The sequence below is a fragment of the Arachis stenosperma genome, chromosome 6, assembly GCF_014773155.1.
Source record: "Arachis stenosperma cultivar V10309 chromosome 6, arast.V10309.gnm1.PFL2, whole genome shotgun sequence".
In the NCBI taxonomy this organism is placed as follows: Eukaryota; Viridiplantae; Streptophyta; class Magnoliopsida; order Fabales; family Fabaceae; genus Arachis; species Arachis stenosperma.
In genome coordinates, this window is record NC_080382.1 from 34830146 (window position 1) to 34845840 (window position 15695).

At 30.1% G+C, this 15695-nt stretch overlaps 2 protein-coding genes across 2 annotated transcripts; one reads left to right on the forward strand and one right to left on the reverse strand.

Annotated features, from left to right (window-relative positions):
• Nucleotides 1–4940: 4940 nt before the first annotated feature.
• LOC130933958 (uncharacterized) lies at nucleotides 4941–7145 on the forward strand. The gene is made up of 4 exons (XM_057863549.1): nucleotides 4941–5066; nucleotides 5169–6417; nucleotides 6533–6904; nucleotides 6994–7145. Exons 1-4 carry the CDS (start codon nucleotides 4941–4943, stop codon nucleotides 7143–7145), a joined length of 1899 nt encoding a protein of 632 aa, XP_057719532.1.
• A 3575-nt stretch (nucleotides 7146–10720) lies between these two features.
• Nucleotides 10721–15331, reverse strand: LOC130935871 (cytokinin riboside 5'-monophosphate phosphoribohydrolase LOG3-like). The gene is made up of 7 exons (XM_057865779.1): nucleotides 15038–15331; nucleotides 14143–14240; nucleotides 13924–13954; nucleotides 13363–13462; nucleotides 11356–11426; nucleotides 11116–11259; nucleotides 10721–11037 (listed from the first exon to the last, which is right to left on the reverse strand). Exons 1-7 carry the CDS (start codon nucleotides 15152–15154, stop codon nucleotides 10936–10938), a joined length of 663 nt encoding a protein of 220 aa, XP_057721762.1. The 5' UTR covers nucleotides 15155–15331; the 3' UTR covers nucleotides 10721–10935.
• Between the last annotated feature and the right edge of the window lie 364 nt (nucleotides 15332–15695).

A 15695-nucleotide genomic window follows, 5' to 3' on the forward strand; every position in this document is an offset into this window, starting at 1 on the left:
TCAAGGTATCGAATGGAACTAAAGTGAATTAAAATTGGCTAATTAAAGGCCTAAAAAGCATGTTTTCACTCTTAAGCACAAATTTAGGGAGAATTACAAAAGCATGCTATTTCATTGAATAAATATGAGATAAGTTGATAAAATTTCATAAGTTAAGCACAAGATAAACCACAAAATTGGGGTTTATCAACGATGTTAATGGCAGAAATCATGAAGCTGAGGCAACAACAACACAACTTGAGTGATCAGCTTTATTCAATGGAGTCAAGTGTTTGTGGGGAAGAAGAGGAAAAAGAACAGAGGAAAGTGGAAGAGAAAAAAGAAGAAGAGGTAGAAATGAGAATTTTTAGTCCCTGCAACCATTTGGAGTTAACACTTGGCACTGTTACCTGACATGTTAGCAGGAAACTGTTTGTCATCCGATAACAGGGGCTGATCTGTCCATTTTCCTTAATGAGTGAGGGCCTGGTTAAGGTTTAAAGATGATTAAGGTGCATTATGTTTTACGGAAAAAAGATCGGAGACCGGATAGGGTATTTATCCAAAAATATAAAATAGTTTCATTCAATTTTTAATTGTGCACAGTTGTCTAAAATTATATGATAGATTTTAGTATGACTATGTTATAGCAGTTATAATGATTATGTAAATATTGTTAAAATTAAAGTCACACTTTACTATATTTTGGTGATATTTTTTTTTGAGTAAATTATTTAAAACTCGTTGCTTAACAATAAAAAAGCGTTACTTTAATTTTAGTAATATTATTTAAAACATTATAATTATCATAATTACCATAATATAGTCATACTAGAATATATATAATAAAAGAGAGAAGCTATCACATTTACAAAAATATAAATATCAAATTGTTTCATGTATATTAATTAGATAAAAAAGGATTTAAGTACACGAACCACATATAATAAGCTAAGTTAATTCTTTCTTTTTTGAGAAGATATAAGTCTTCTCTTCTTTTTGTATTATTCCTTCCTTTTAATGTAATTACTTAAGAAAGGATAAAAGATTATTTTGATTATCTAACATTTCAAATATCTTATTTTAGTGTCAAAAATTTTTAAATGTCTTATTTAAATCTCTAACAAAGTTTTAAATGGGTTCAATATAATATTATTCTACCATTAAATTTGACGCAAACAATTTCTATATTAAAAAATTAATAGCATTCGATTTCAGTATATATGTAAGTAAAATTAATTTATTAACGATCACTAATTTAAAAGTTTTTTCTTTGATTTTGAAAAGTTGATGATTGTTTATTAGAATTTAGAATTTTATATAAAAAAAATTGAGGAAAAGAAATGTTACAAAAAAATTTTGATTATATTTTTCTAATAAATAGAAGAATACATGACTTATTAGTAACGTTATTAATGTCTACGTCACTCTTTCTATTAACTAGCAGTATGAAATTTAATAATAAGATTATATTAAACTTATTTAAAAATTTTTGAAATAAAAATAAAATATTTAAAATATTTGTAATTAAATTAAAATTTGACCAAAACATTGAGAACTAAAATAATACTTTACTCAAAATAATCATAAGTTCATCATGATTTCACTAAATTTATCTGCAATCTTGAAGAAAATGCCATCAGGTATATATAATTTTATTAAGTGGACAATGTCAAATTTGCCATTGATGATTAAGAATTAAGACACACAACGGGTAACATGTTATAACTTTAGATAAGATGGGAGACAAACCGAAAAGGAGTCATTGTCGGAAAGGAGGGGGAAAAAATCAGTGTGTGACAATAAGAAAAAGAATGTATATAAAATGCATGATATATATAGTTAAACTACAAAATTTACACCGGAGGTTCTTTGACGGATCTAAAAATTTAAGAAATATTGATAGATTATGAGCCATAGTATAATTTAAAAAAAATGATGAGATGTGCTTGAAACCAGTTTAGGTTTTGTTTGAAAAAAAATATAAAGGATTGATTTTTAAATAATTAATATTGGTTATTTTTTATTGTAAAATTATTTTTTTTCAATCTTTAGTTTTTGAGAATTTAAAATTATTTAGAATTTAACTAAAAAATTAACTGATGTTAGTTAAAAAAATTAATTCTATAATTGATTTCTTTTTTTTTACTCAAAATTATCTCTCATCAATTATGAAACATAAACTGTGATTAAGATCCCTTTAAACAGGTTTATAAGTGATTTTTTAACTTTAACTTATGAAAAATTACGTCATTAATATTTGGTATAATTTTTAAAATTAATTTTTAACTTTTTAAAATTATTTAAAATGCTTATGGGAAAAAAAAAGTAAATTCTTCTATAATAAATTTTTTTTATCACTCTCCTTTAAAAATATGTATTTTTTTATCAAAAAACCCAATTCAATATAATTTATTTATAAATTAGGATTTACATAATAAACTTATAATTAGTGAAAAATTTTAAATTTTTCATTTAATAAATATAAAATAAATACGCTAAAAACTTAAATTTTTGGTATTTTTAATAAAAATATTCTTAATTTATAATTTTAACATGTATTTTTAAAGTACAAGATAAATAAATTTTATAAACTATTAGTATGTTTTAATTTTTTTTGAAAGAGTTTAATTAAATTATTTATCTAACTGACCATTAAATAGATATTAGTCTATAGATATACGAAAAAATGTTTAAACAAGACTTCTTATATATAATGGGACTACCACTAAATAACCATAACTAGAATAAACACACGCTCTCTTTAATTTCCAGTAAAATATATATCAATAAATTTTTACAAACCCAATGGGATAATAATCATAACTTTTAGACTTCTTTAAATTCTTCTTTGAAACGAAAATGGCAGGAACATGTGTCTATCAATCAAGAAAGAAAGTATTCCCTTGAGCGAAGCCCATTTACACATACAAAGGTTCATCCTTTTTTTCACATGCTGAAACATGCAAATACCATTAGTTTGATAGTGATACTAAGAATCATTATTGTCGTGAGCTGAAGAGTGAACTATCAATCTAATTTTTGTCTATTTTTTCGAATGATAATGAACTACTCAAAATAAAAATGATCCACTTCGATTCTTATTCTTTATTTCAATGATATAACGCGAATTTTATAAAAAAAATTTCGTCAACTCCTTATAAAAAATGCTGACATGTCATGGTAACTTTAGGTACTGACATAGTTCACTGCTATACTGTAGATGTTTGTTGCATACGTAGCCAATGTGAAATAGTGATAAGCTTGGTTATCCTGATCCATGACCTCAAAAAACCATCGTCATTTCCATGAACGCGACTTTCACTTTTATGTTCACCACTTGAGATTTTCATAAAATTCCTTCACTAGCTAAAGAATTACTAGAAAATCCTAGAAAAAAACCTTTTTCACCATAGAGATCATTGTTAACCTTGGAGAGCTGGAGGTTCGCACTAACATTGCTACTAACAAGTGCGTTAACGACATTGTTGTTGACAGAAATTGAACGGCGCTTGGAAGAGTTCACTAACAGTGATTAGATTTGTCAATGTTATAATATTGTATGGTTATTTTTAGCAATGTTCTGAAAACCGGACCGGACCGGCCGGTTCAACCCGGTTAATCGGAAACTAGTCATTTAGCCGGTCCGGTCCATGCACAAAACCGCGTTGCAAAAAACCGGCGAAAAAACCGACCGAACCGGTGAACCGGGCGAACCGGGCAAGTTTTTAAAGGTGCCGGTTTTTTTCCTTACTAGTCAGACGGCGTGGTTTCTTTTAAAAAAAAAATAAAAAAAAAGGGGGATGAAGAACGCGTGACTTCCTCCTGAGGCTGCCTGCTGCCACTCCCAAAATTGAAAAATGAAAACCCAAAGCCAAAATCCATAATCTCCTTCTCCTTCTCCAAAATCTTCTCCCTAACCTGCTGCCACTCCCAACCATCAGCTCCACTCCCAATCTATTCTCCACTCTCCAACATTGAAGCAGCTTCTGCATACAACGGATCAGAGGACACCGTGAAGAACACCCGACGTTCGGCCACCTTCGGGCACCGTCGCCGACGTCCGTGCACCGTCGCGCACCGTCGCCCAAGCTCGCGCACCTGTGTTTTTGGGTTTCTCCGTTTCTGGCTTCTGGGTTTCTCCGCTTTTGGGTTTCTCCGCTTCTGAGTTTCTGGATTTCTGGGTTTAGGGCTTCTGGGTCCGTTTGTGGCTTCGTGCTGTGTTGTTTTCTGGCTTTTCTTCGTTCTTCTCTTGAGGTAAGATCAGGTTTCTGGCGTCTGTAACTTCAGTGTATAGGGAAAGTGCTAAGATTGGGTTTCTGGCATCTGTATACTGTTTCAATTTTTTTTCTGGCTTCTGTTCTTTTATTTTTGTATATAATTAATCAAATTTGGAATGAATTTGTTGTATATTTGTATGTTGGATTTGATAATAAAATTGATGCATGTTGAAATTGAAAATTATGTTCTGCTCTGTTCTTCAAAATGGAACAGTATAATAATCAACATATTTGAGAATAAAATTATGTTCTGCTCTGTTCTGCTCTGTTCTTCAAAATTATGTTCTGCTCTGTTCTTCAAAATTTTATTTGAGAATAAAATTGATGCATGTTGAAATTGAAATTGAAAATTTGTTGTATACTTGTATGTTCTAAATTTAGATGGAACAGTCACAAAATGATCAACAACAACAACATAATGCTACTGGACAAGAATCTCAGACAGCTTCCTCTCGAGGAAAATCTGACCCGGCTTGAGAATATTTCACTGTGAAATATGATAAAAATAATAAGGCACAATATACGTGTATTTTTTGTTTGAACACTTATAATGGAGGGGGGATATATAGGATGAAATATCATCTTGCGAAAATTCCTGGACAAATCAAAGTATGTAGCAAAGTAACTGAAGAAGTGGAACTTCAATTCAAAAGGATTCTGATGAAAAACAAGAAAAATAAGATGGAGAAAAGAAAATTTGAGGAGGAGGCTTATGGTGGGGAAGCACATGCACAAGAGGTTGAATCGCCTAACCCTATACAAGCTGCTGTTCCTACAACAACGAGAGATAAAGGAAAGAGAAGAGCTGTAGTAGCTACATAAATTGGAAGTTACTTTAAAGAAAGAACTACTCCAGGATCTCAACCGACTTTGAGAAGTGTTTTGGCTAGCAAGGAAATTGTGCACAAGGCTAAGTTGGGACTTGCCAAATGGATTGTTGATGCACGTATTCCTTTCAATGCAATTCAATCACCTTACTTTCAACCTGCATTGGATAGTGTTGCTGCAATTAGACCTGGTTTTAAGGGACCGTCATATGATGAAATGAGAGTTCATTTACTGGCTGATCTTAAGAGAGAATGTCAGTTGCTGGTTGAAAAGTATAGGAGCTCATGGAAAAGCACGGGTTGTACACTGATGGCAGATGGGTGGACTGATCAAAGGCAACGAACTTTAATTAACTTTCTAGTTTATTGTCCTGCTGGTATGTCATTTGTTAAGACTGTTGATGCTTCTGATGTGATAAAAACTGCCAATGCATTGTTTAATTTGTTTGCTGATGTTATTGAGTGGGTTGGGCCTAGTAACATTGTGCATGTGGTCACTGATAATGCTACTAATTATGTATCTGCTGGAAAACTTATTCATGAAAAATACCCAAATATATTTTGGTCTCCCTGTGCTGCCCATTGTATCAATCTTATATTGAAAGATATTGCAAGTATTCCTCATATATCTGACCTCGCTTCCCGTGCTTCAAAAGTGACTGTGTTTGTCTACAATCATATGATCTTATTGTCTTGGCTTAGAAAAAGAAAAAGTTGGACAAAAATTGTTCGACCAGGAGTCACACGTTTTGCCACTGTTTTCATTACTTTGAAAAGTATATATGATCACAAGGTAGATTTGCAGACATTGATGGTAGACCAATATTTTACTTCTCATAAGTTATCCAAAAGTGCTAATGGAAAGATGGTTAGATCAATTGTCTTGGACAGTAAGTTTTGGCAAGACTGTCTTACCATTGTGAAAATTGTTAGTCCTCTTATTAAGTTATTGAGACTTGTTGATGCTGATGAAAAACCCTCTTTGGGAATCGTGTATGAAGGCATGCAAAGAGCAAAAAAGGCTATCAAGACCATGTTCAGAAATCGGAAAGCTGCTTATACGCCATACACAAGTATCTTGAAAATGAGGTGGGATAAACATTTGAAGCGTGATCTCCATGCGGCAGTGTACTTTTTAAATCCAGGCATTTTCTACAGTGAGGGTTTTGTTGAGAAGGCAAATGTTTTGAGATCTTTACTTGATTTGCTTGATGTTGAAACACTTTGTGATGACTCAGTGGCTGCAATGCAAGAGATACAGCTGTATCGAGATTGTAAAGAAAGTTTTGGGAGGGAAAGTGCTAAGAGAGCGGCATCAAGACTCGAACCTGGTAAGTTATTTGACTTATTTTATTTCATATCCAAGTTCAGTTTAGTTTCAAAGTTTATTATGTTGGGTGATGATTGGTAAACATTAAAAAGTATTTGATTTTTATATCTACGTAGGTGAATGGTGGAGGCTACACGGTGGGAGTGCTCCTAATTTGCAAAAAATGGCAGTTCGTCTTCTTCATCAAACCTCTTCTTCATCTGGATGTGAGAGGAACTGGAGTCTTTTTGAACAAATCCATTCAAAGAGGAGGAACCGATTAGAGCATCAAAGGTTAAGTGACATTGTTTATGTCACTTATAACCTACGCCTTCAATCTAGGTTGCATCGAAAGAAGAGGAATTATGACCCAATTGATATTCAAAGCATTGACACAGTAGATTTTTGGGTAATGGCAGATGAGGATGATCCTGAATTTACTAATGGAGATGTTGAAGGCATTGAAAGTTTAATATACACTGATAATGCTATGCCTTCGTATCCTAATGGTGAGTGACATAGCAAACTTTGTTTCCTTCCATAAAGATACATGTCGTCAACATTGATTTCTTATTGAGTTTTCTTTCTATTTAATTAGATGGTGGAGACATGGAAGTTGAAGTGGATATGCCTGATGTTGTAATTGAATCCTCAAATACTTCTTTTGATGGTATTTCTGAAGATGCTGGCTTTGGATTACCTGTTTATGATGGAGACATCGGAACACTTAATGATGATTATGACTTCTGATGAGTAGTGTCTTTGTTTAGTTGAAGTATTGTTTGTTGAACATTGTTTCTTTTGGTTGCAAAACATTGTGTTTGTCATTTGTCATTTATGTGCGTTTTGAATATTGTCATTTGAAGTTGTTTATGGCCTTTTAATGATAAATTATGTATTGTTCATTTTGTGAAATTATTAAATTTTGAATCTTATTAGTTTAAAATTATTGAATTTAACTTTTTTAAATTATGTATTCAGTTTTTTATAATTTCACTCTATATTTAATTAAATCGGTTTAACTACGGTTCAACCACGGTTAAACCATTAAACCATTGAACTAGTTACTTGACCGATTCGATGACCGGTCCGGTTCTCACAACATTGATTTTTAGTACTTTACTCGAAAAGTAAACTATGGAGAGGGAATTTAGGAGCCATGTTATCTAAAATATCATCAAAAGTTGCATTCACGAGGTTATAGTCTTAGACTTACCAAAATTAGCAATGCATAATTCACATTCAACACTATATTCTGTATTCTTAGGCCAATATTACTAAATCTTTATTTTTTTGGATAATAATCTAACTGAATTAAAATGGTAAATAATTTTTTTTTACCCCCCAACTCAGTTATCCCCTCTTTTCTTCACCCTTAAGTTAAAGATAAAGAGAGATTGGTCTTAATTTATAGGTCTTTAAGTACTAATAAAATTATCCTTTTTTATGCGTTTTTTTTTTGTGTAAAAAATATCTCACAATATTGTAATTTTTGTTTGTAGAATTAAAAACTAAAGAGACTTAGATTTATATCTATTTTTATTTTCTAATATTCGTTGCAATCGAATTGAGTTTACTCTCATATTTTAATTCAACATAAAAAATATTGATTTTTTTTTACACTGAGATCTAATTAATTTTCTTTTGTTATATGTAAGTGCGGCATGGTTTTACCTATTTATGCTCTTCTATCATTACATGGTTTCTTTAATTCCTTCCTTTTTAAACAATCCAAACATTTTAATAATATTGAATGTTCCAAAGAGAGTCAAAAAAGCTGACATTAACCTTTTCTATATTTGTTTCAATAATGATAGGAAACTAAGAAGGTGTTAGTTAAAAATCAGGTAAATGTCTTTGGATGAATCCAAAATCTCTACGTGAATGGTGTTTATATTAGGTATTCGGATGTTTCTTCTATTAAGTATCAGAATGTTTTTTTTTCATGATAAATGGATGTTCTTTTATATATATTTTGAATTTTTTTTATATTAGTGTAACACCCAAAGAGTTTCGAGTGTGAGGTGTAAAAAAACGGGCTTGATTATGCGCCGTGATCTTAGGAGCAGTTTTAGAAAGATATTACTCAAAAGTTTATTTTAATTATACAACAATTAATAACAAATATTATAAATTAAAATAATTTAAATTAATTAAGAATGAATTATAAATTAATGTGATTTTGTTTAATTTTTTGCTGATAATTTCTTGTTCCATATATTTTTCCTATTTGTTTATATCACATTAACTTCATATAATATAAACTTCTCTTTACAAACTATAAGGGTATAAATAAAAAGAAGAAAATAGTTGAATTACACAAAATTTGAAGAAAAAACAATGCAAGTTAATTTTTCTTCCTTCCTATTCTAGAGCTAATTCAATAATGGGAAATTACGAAGGATTGATGATCTCATAAGTAGTCATGTTAAGTGTCATATCATACATGCAACCTTGATATATAAGAGCTCGTACCTTTAATATATACCTTCCTATTTAATTTGCAATGTCATACATATATGTTTCATCTTTCAACATCAATTAAAAGTAATAAATACATAGCATTAGGATAATTCATGACACAACAGAACAAGGCCAGTCACAAAATTAAAAGTTCCGGAGTCATCTCCAAGTCCCAATTGTACAAATCCAATAGTAATTGTAACACAGAACAGGGACCAAAGATTATTATTAGTTATTATCATCATACTGTTTTGTTTCTTGAATGCATGTGGCACATGATCAACACATGGCAATGTCAAATTGTCCCTACAAAAAAAGAACTTCACTTGCAATTGTCCGTGTCCAAAATGTGGCTCAAGAGTGCAATCCCCACATTTTTGCATTGCATTTCAACACACAAAATAGTAGGGATATATATGACTCGGGTAAAATTGGATTTATCTTGTTTGTTCAGAATTAATTGGATCTATTTTTTAGATCTTTACCTAATCTTAGACTTAGTGAAATCTTACAACTTTCAAGTCGCACTAAAACTGGATTTAAATCGATGAAATTTAGATTTTGATAAACTTTATATCAAAAAATTGATACATTTATTTATAAAAATAAAAGAAAAAAAACATACTTGTTATGAGAAGTTAATGTTCATATTTAAACTTGAATTTGTCCATAAATTCTAATTTCATACTTCTTTGATCTATTTCTAATTTAATAACGTAATTAAAAATAAATAATAAATTTATAATTAATATCACATAATATTAGAATTAATTTAACGTATATACCTTTTTTAGTTTTTTTTTAGGGTGTACATGGGTCAGATAAAGACGGATTCATCTTGACTCAGACTCTATTCTAAATAATGACCGAATCTATTTTTAAGACCTAAATTCAGTCTTAAACCTGATAAAATCACACCAAATTAGTTCCTAAATTATTCGATTTCGGACTAGACCGAACCAAGCCATGTAAACCCCCTGCAAAATAGAATTGGACCCAGTTAGGCGGTTACTACTTGCTACTACTATTAGTCTATTACCACTACTTATTGCTTGCTGCTTCAGTCAGTGTCTTATTTCTTGTCTTTATTTTCTCTCTCTTCCTCTCCGAGACTCTTTTGATACCCAAAAACTTGCACTAGCTAGATACTTCGAGACACGCCATGAACATAATTGGTCCCATTCTTAATTATTGTTGTTATCACTTAGCAACATTTTATTTAATTTTGGGACCATGTAGTCCTCTGTATACTGTGCAAGGCCCTCCACCTTGTCACATTTTCTTGTTCTACAATTATCTAATTAGTTTGGTCGTTTTGATTCTCACAAGTGCTGATAACTACTTCATCATTTAGGCTTTAGTTTTAGTCACTACATACGTCTCATGCATTATTCTACATAGTAAGATTGCATGTATAAATCTATACAAACTTTTTAAAGAACTTTTAGCTAACTTGAATCACACAATTATCAATCATGATAAGTGTATACTAAAATTAGTCACTAAGATCAATTAATAATGTAAAATACATTAATATTGTAACTTGTAAGTGTGAAAAATTTATAAAATAAAAACCCATTAATTTAACACTTTAAGATTTTGAGGTAGATATGATATTTTATTCTCTCATTTAATTTTTCTCTGAAATCATCCCAATAATTAAAAATTTCCCACACTGACCTAATAAAATATATATTAAAATATAAATAACTACATAATTATTAATTTTTAGTATGTACATAATATTTTTTCATAACTATATAGTTTTCTAAGTAATTTGTGCATGATTAGTACTTTTTTGTAGGAATTAAAAGGAGCCAAGAGGCATGGAAAATGAGAATAACATTAATTAGTTGGCATTAGATAATAATAAAAATAATAATAATATGTTGAGATGGAAATGGTTACTTACAACTCCAAATGGTGGTAATAAAAAGTAGTAGTAGTTTGACATATTTGAGGTGAATCGGAATAATTTACATAAAAGAAAAGAAAAAGGGTGATAGTTGAAAGCAGATTGTTCTTGTTGCAGCTCCAAAATTCTTGATGTTACGTGCAAGTGAAGCAAAGTCATGAGCTACCTTGAGATGTCATAATCTTGATGATGAGGGTAAGCAAGTTGCTGTTCCATCTGCCAGCTCAACTTAGAAGCAACACCTTCATGACATGGAACGTATTCCTGTGTTAATCAAACTCAACTTCATTAATTAACATTACACAAATAAATGAACATGTAAATAGTTATTATAAGTCATACCTCCAATTTCTTGACTAACTCTTTTGCTGTTGGTGCTGACACAATTATGTGACGGGCATTTGGGCTAATGAACCCTTCTTCCACTGCTTTGTCAATGAATGAAAGCAGGGAATTGAAGTATCCATCAACATTCACTAACCCCACCTACATCCATTTTAAATTATTTGTTAATTTTAGTTAGGAATCCATTAATCAATACTAATAGATCGAGTAATTAATTCACATTAATTAATTAATTACCGGCTTGTCATGAATCCCAAGTTGTGCCCAGGTTATGACTTCAAGAAGCTCCTCTAGTGTTCCATAACCCCCTGCATGCCATGTAAAACTCCATCACTTCTCTTTCATCAATTCAGTGTGTGTTTGGATTACAGTTTGCAAACTATAGTTTGTATAAAATTGATTTTGCAAACTTGCTTTTGATGAAAAGTAAGTTTGTGTTAACGTGATTTATGTTTGGCAATCTTTATATCAAAATGGATTATAGTAAAATAAATGTTGTTTGGATTATACTACTCAAAATCACTTTTAGATGAAAAATTACTAAAAGAGACATCAATTTAAATAATTTTTTATATTATTCTATTATTTTACTTTAGATATTTGAATAGATCTTATTAAGAGACATGATAAAACACTAATAAAATACATAAAAAATAATACGAGATATCATAAAAAATTCATATAATAAAAAAAATTCATATGAACTAAAAAACAATTAAAAATAATAATATACATGAACAAACAGAACATTAAAAAAATAATATAAAAAATATTTATCATATAAATAAAATAAATACAATAAAAAATAAAAATATGAAAGATAGTATTATACATTTTATAATGTCAAAGAAAAAGAAAATGTTCTATAAATTTTTTAGTACCATTAGTACTCTTTAATTTAGTATCATTTTAGACTATAAATTTTTATTATTTATGACTCTTTTGTTATTTATAATTAGTATATAACAAAGACGAAAATAAAGTACAGTCAGAAGTACAATAAAAACGAAAAAAACATGCAAACATCGTATATAATAATTACGATCAACAACATATATTATATAAAAAAAATAATAAAAAGTAAATAAAATTCATACGAATAAAACCAAATAAAAAATAAAAAAATTTATACACAACATAAATATAGTACAATAAAGAATAGAAAAAAGAATTTATATAAATAAAAAATAATAAATTTTTTTATCTGGACCGTGATTGAAATAATTTTGCATGAAAAAAAATTGGAACGAAAAACATACATAAAGAACTATTGTAAAAGTTATATGGTTACTTGCATTTTTTTATAGAAGAAAACAAAGGATAAAGTTGGTAGAAAAGGAAAAAAATTCTCATCTAATTTCTTAATGATAACCAAACTTTTTCAACGTGAACGCATAAGCTAGAAATTTTTGCTTCTGATAAACGTACGTTTAGAGGTATAAGCACTTCTAGGTTGAGAGTTCTAAAAGATTGCCAAACATAAAAGTGGAACGTTCAAGACGCTCAAACGAGCTTCTCTCTTCCTCAACGTGAATCCCAAACACACCCTCAATTGTTACTCTTAATATGTTTAACACAATATTTGTATTTAACATATATAAGTAATTACTATTAACTAGGTTATTAACTTTTTCAGTTGTGTGTAAGAAATTAAAAAAGGGTTAAAAGCATCATTGAATGTCAGGTGCAGGTGCTAGTTAGAATCGTTATCTCGTGAAAGTTCTTCTGCTTTCATTTCCCATGAAATGAGGCAACTTTGGTACAATCACGTCATGCTTTCAATTTCAAGCCAAATTAAATGCTTATTCAACCTTGAACCGTAATAACAATAAGCACAGTTGCTCAGAGCCGCAGAATCAAGTTCTATAGTGGTATTGGTATGTGTGTGAAGGGAAAGTTCTTTTAGGGGTTCCCTTAACTTTAGATTAATTAAATTCATTCCTACCCCACTTGATTATGTATCCTAACAGCTTGACATTGTTTGATATAAAGTGAAAGGACTAGTCAACATTATCCAATATACTAGTACTTTGTTCAATTTAATGCTTTGTCCATGATTAGGCATGTTAAACATTTTTAATTAAAATGTAACAAAAAGCTTCTGTCAGTATAAGGGATACTAAAAAGTTTAGGATATTATTTATCTCTTCACACACTTAATATATAATAATAATAATTAGAAAAAGCTTAAAGCAATTCTAATTCTGTTTTATTCTAATAGAACAAAAATGTTTGGATTGTAACCTGGTAAGGCAATAAAGGCATCTGAATGCTTTGCCATCTCTGCTTTCCTTTGGTGCATATCTGCTACAGCTTTTACTTCTCCCACTGTTTCTCCAGTTAACTGCATTTGTAAGGGTATCAACACATTGATCAATTTAAATAAACTACCTCCGTTACAATAATAAAGGAAAAAAAAGGGCCATACAAAAAAAAAAAAAAAAAAAAAAAACTCTAGCCCCACTACTGTATATATTTACAGTGTTTATGGAAATATTCCATTGTATATTCCTCGACAAAACTACAGAAGCATTTGGCTAAAAAGAAAGAAAACTTTTCTAACATCATCATATACTCTAATGGTAATATTACCAAGTTTTGGAATTGATTATTACATAGAAAAATTTTTAAGCGTTCTAATTATTTTAATTTTGATTTTAGTTATATATATTTTATAATAAAGATCAATGACTAAAACTAATGGAACACTAATATTCTATATTTATTGTACAGAGTTAGTACTAATTTATTTATTACTTAGGAAAAGAAAAAAAAAAAAAAAGAGAGGTATTTTTAGTGTCATACCTCTCGAGGCATTAGAGTCTTGGGAATAACTCTGCATAGGAGACAATAAGATGACAAAATAATAATTATTATTAGTGTTAACGGAGAAAGTGACCAACACAAAGAAAAAAGAAGGTGGTTTCACTCATTGGCTCTCATTTCTTGTTCTTTCCTTTTACCCAACATTGTTGTGTGGGAAAAAGAGAAAAAGAAAAAAGAGAGTTTGAGTTAGTTACTTACCCAATGACATGCCTACCACCATGATGAACAGCTTGTGAAACCAAACCCATTAGCCCAATGCTTCCACCTCCATACACGAGATCAATGTTCCTTGACACCTTCACACACCATCATTATTAACAACTATTTGATATTGATATTATCATTACATTAATAAGAGCAATTAACTTAATTTCACCATGGAAAGAGTACAAAGATGGTGACTACTATCATAGTCAATTAATGATGATGTTATAAAATATAAAAAGGAAATATATAATAAATGAATATATGTTAGTAAAGTACTATGAATAATTTTCTTTACATTCTTTTACTATGATATAAAATTTAATTTTTTTTTTACTTTTTTATCAATCACTTTAACATAAAAAATAGTGCATATGTCCCTTCAATTATTATTGTTTGAACTTTGAAGGAGTAGAAACAAAAGGCCAGAAAGAAAAAAGAAAAGGGGGAATGGTAATGATTCTTCAATGGTCACTCAGCAAATGGCACTTGTGCCTCCGTACAAGAGAGAGGCTCAACAGAAAAAGAAAACAAAGATGGAGACTTGTAAAGTTTCGGAGAGAGTTGACAAATAAATCAAAAGCTCTCAGAAACCGAAACGTAGCAACCAACAGATATTCTTGTACGAAAAGCAGAAAATATTTTTATTTTTTTAATAATTAAAATACCAAGTTGAAACCCAGAGAAATAAGATACAGAATTGCAACTAATATCAAAGCACATACTCACTCAACAGAAATGTGCTTTGACGTGCGTTGTTGTTTATGATGACGAAGAAATTAGAGCAAGCAAGAGAGATGTGATAAGTGAAAAGTGAAATAAGTAACAAAAGGGTATTTTCGTAATGAAATTAATAACTAATAAGGTAGTTATAGTTAATTAGTTATACCAATTCGTTGGCAAGCTGAATAGCAGCATCTTGGTAGGTAGTTTTCTTGCCGGGGCTACTTCCGCAGAACACACAAATCCTTTTGAACTTTGAATGCCTTATCTCATTTCTCTCCATTATTTCTTCTCTTCTAAATATAACTTAGTTAGTTAGTTAGTATGTAAGGGAGCACAACAAGAATCCAAATCCGAATCCGAATCTGAATCTGAATCTCCCTCAAAATCGAATTCAACAAGGCAACACTCTCTCTCACTCGAGAGTCAAGAGTAGTAGTGTTATGGTATGGCTAAGGCTATGGATGTTGGTTGGGTAATAAGCCCTCCAAGTTTCGTTGCTTTATAGAAACCGCATTGCTCCTCGCACGTGACTCCCAATCCTTAGCACGCGCGGGCTACTATTCTTATTTCTTGCTCAAATAAACAATTTCAAAAAGATAAACCAAACTTATGTACCTCTTAATCAACACTAGTTGATGACTTGTTTATTTTGAGTAAAATTGTTGTACTCCTTTGTAAGTTTGTAGGAATAGATACAGATAAAAAAAAAGTTTAAAGTTCTCCGCTTTAAATTATGTAGTTAAATTTACATTAAAATAAGTAGAAATATCTTAATTTCTTTCGTTTTAGCGTATTTTGTCTAAACAAAAATGGCTATTGAA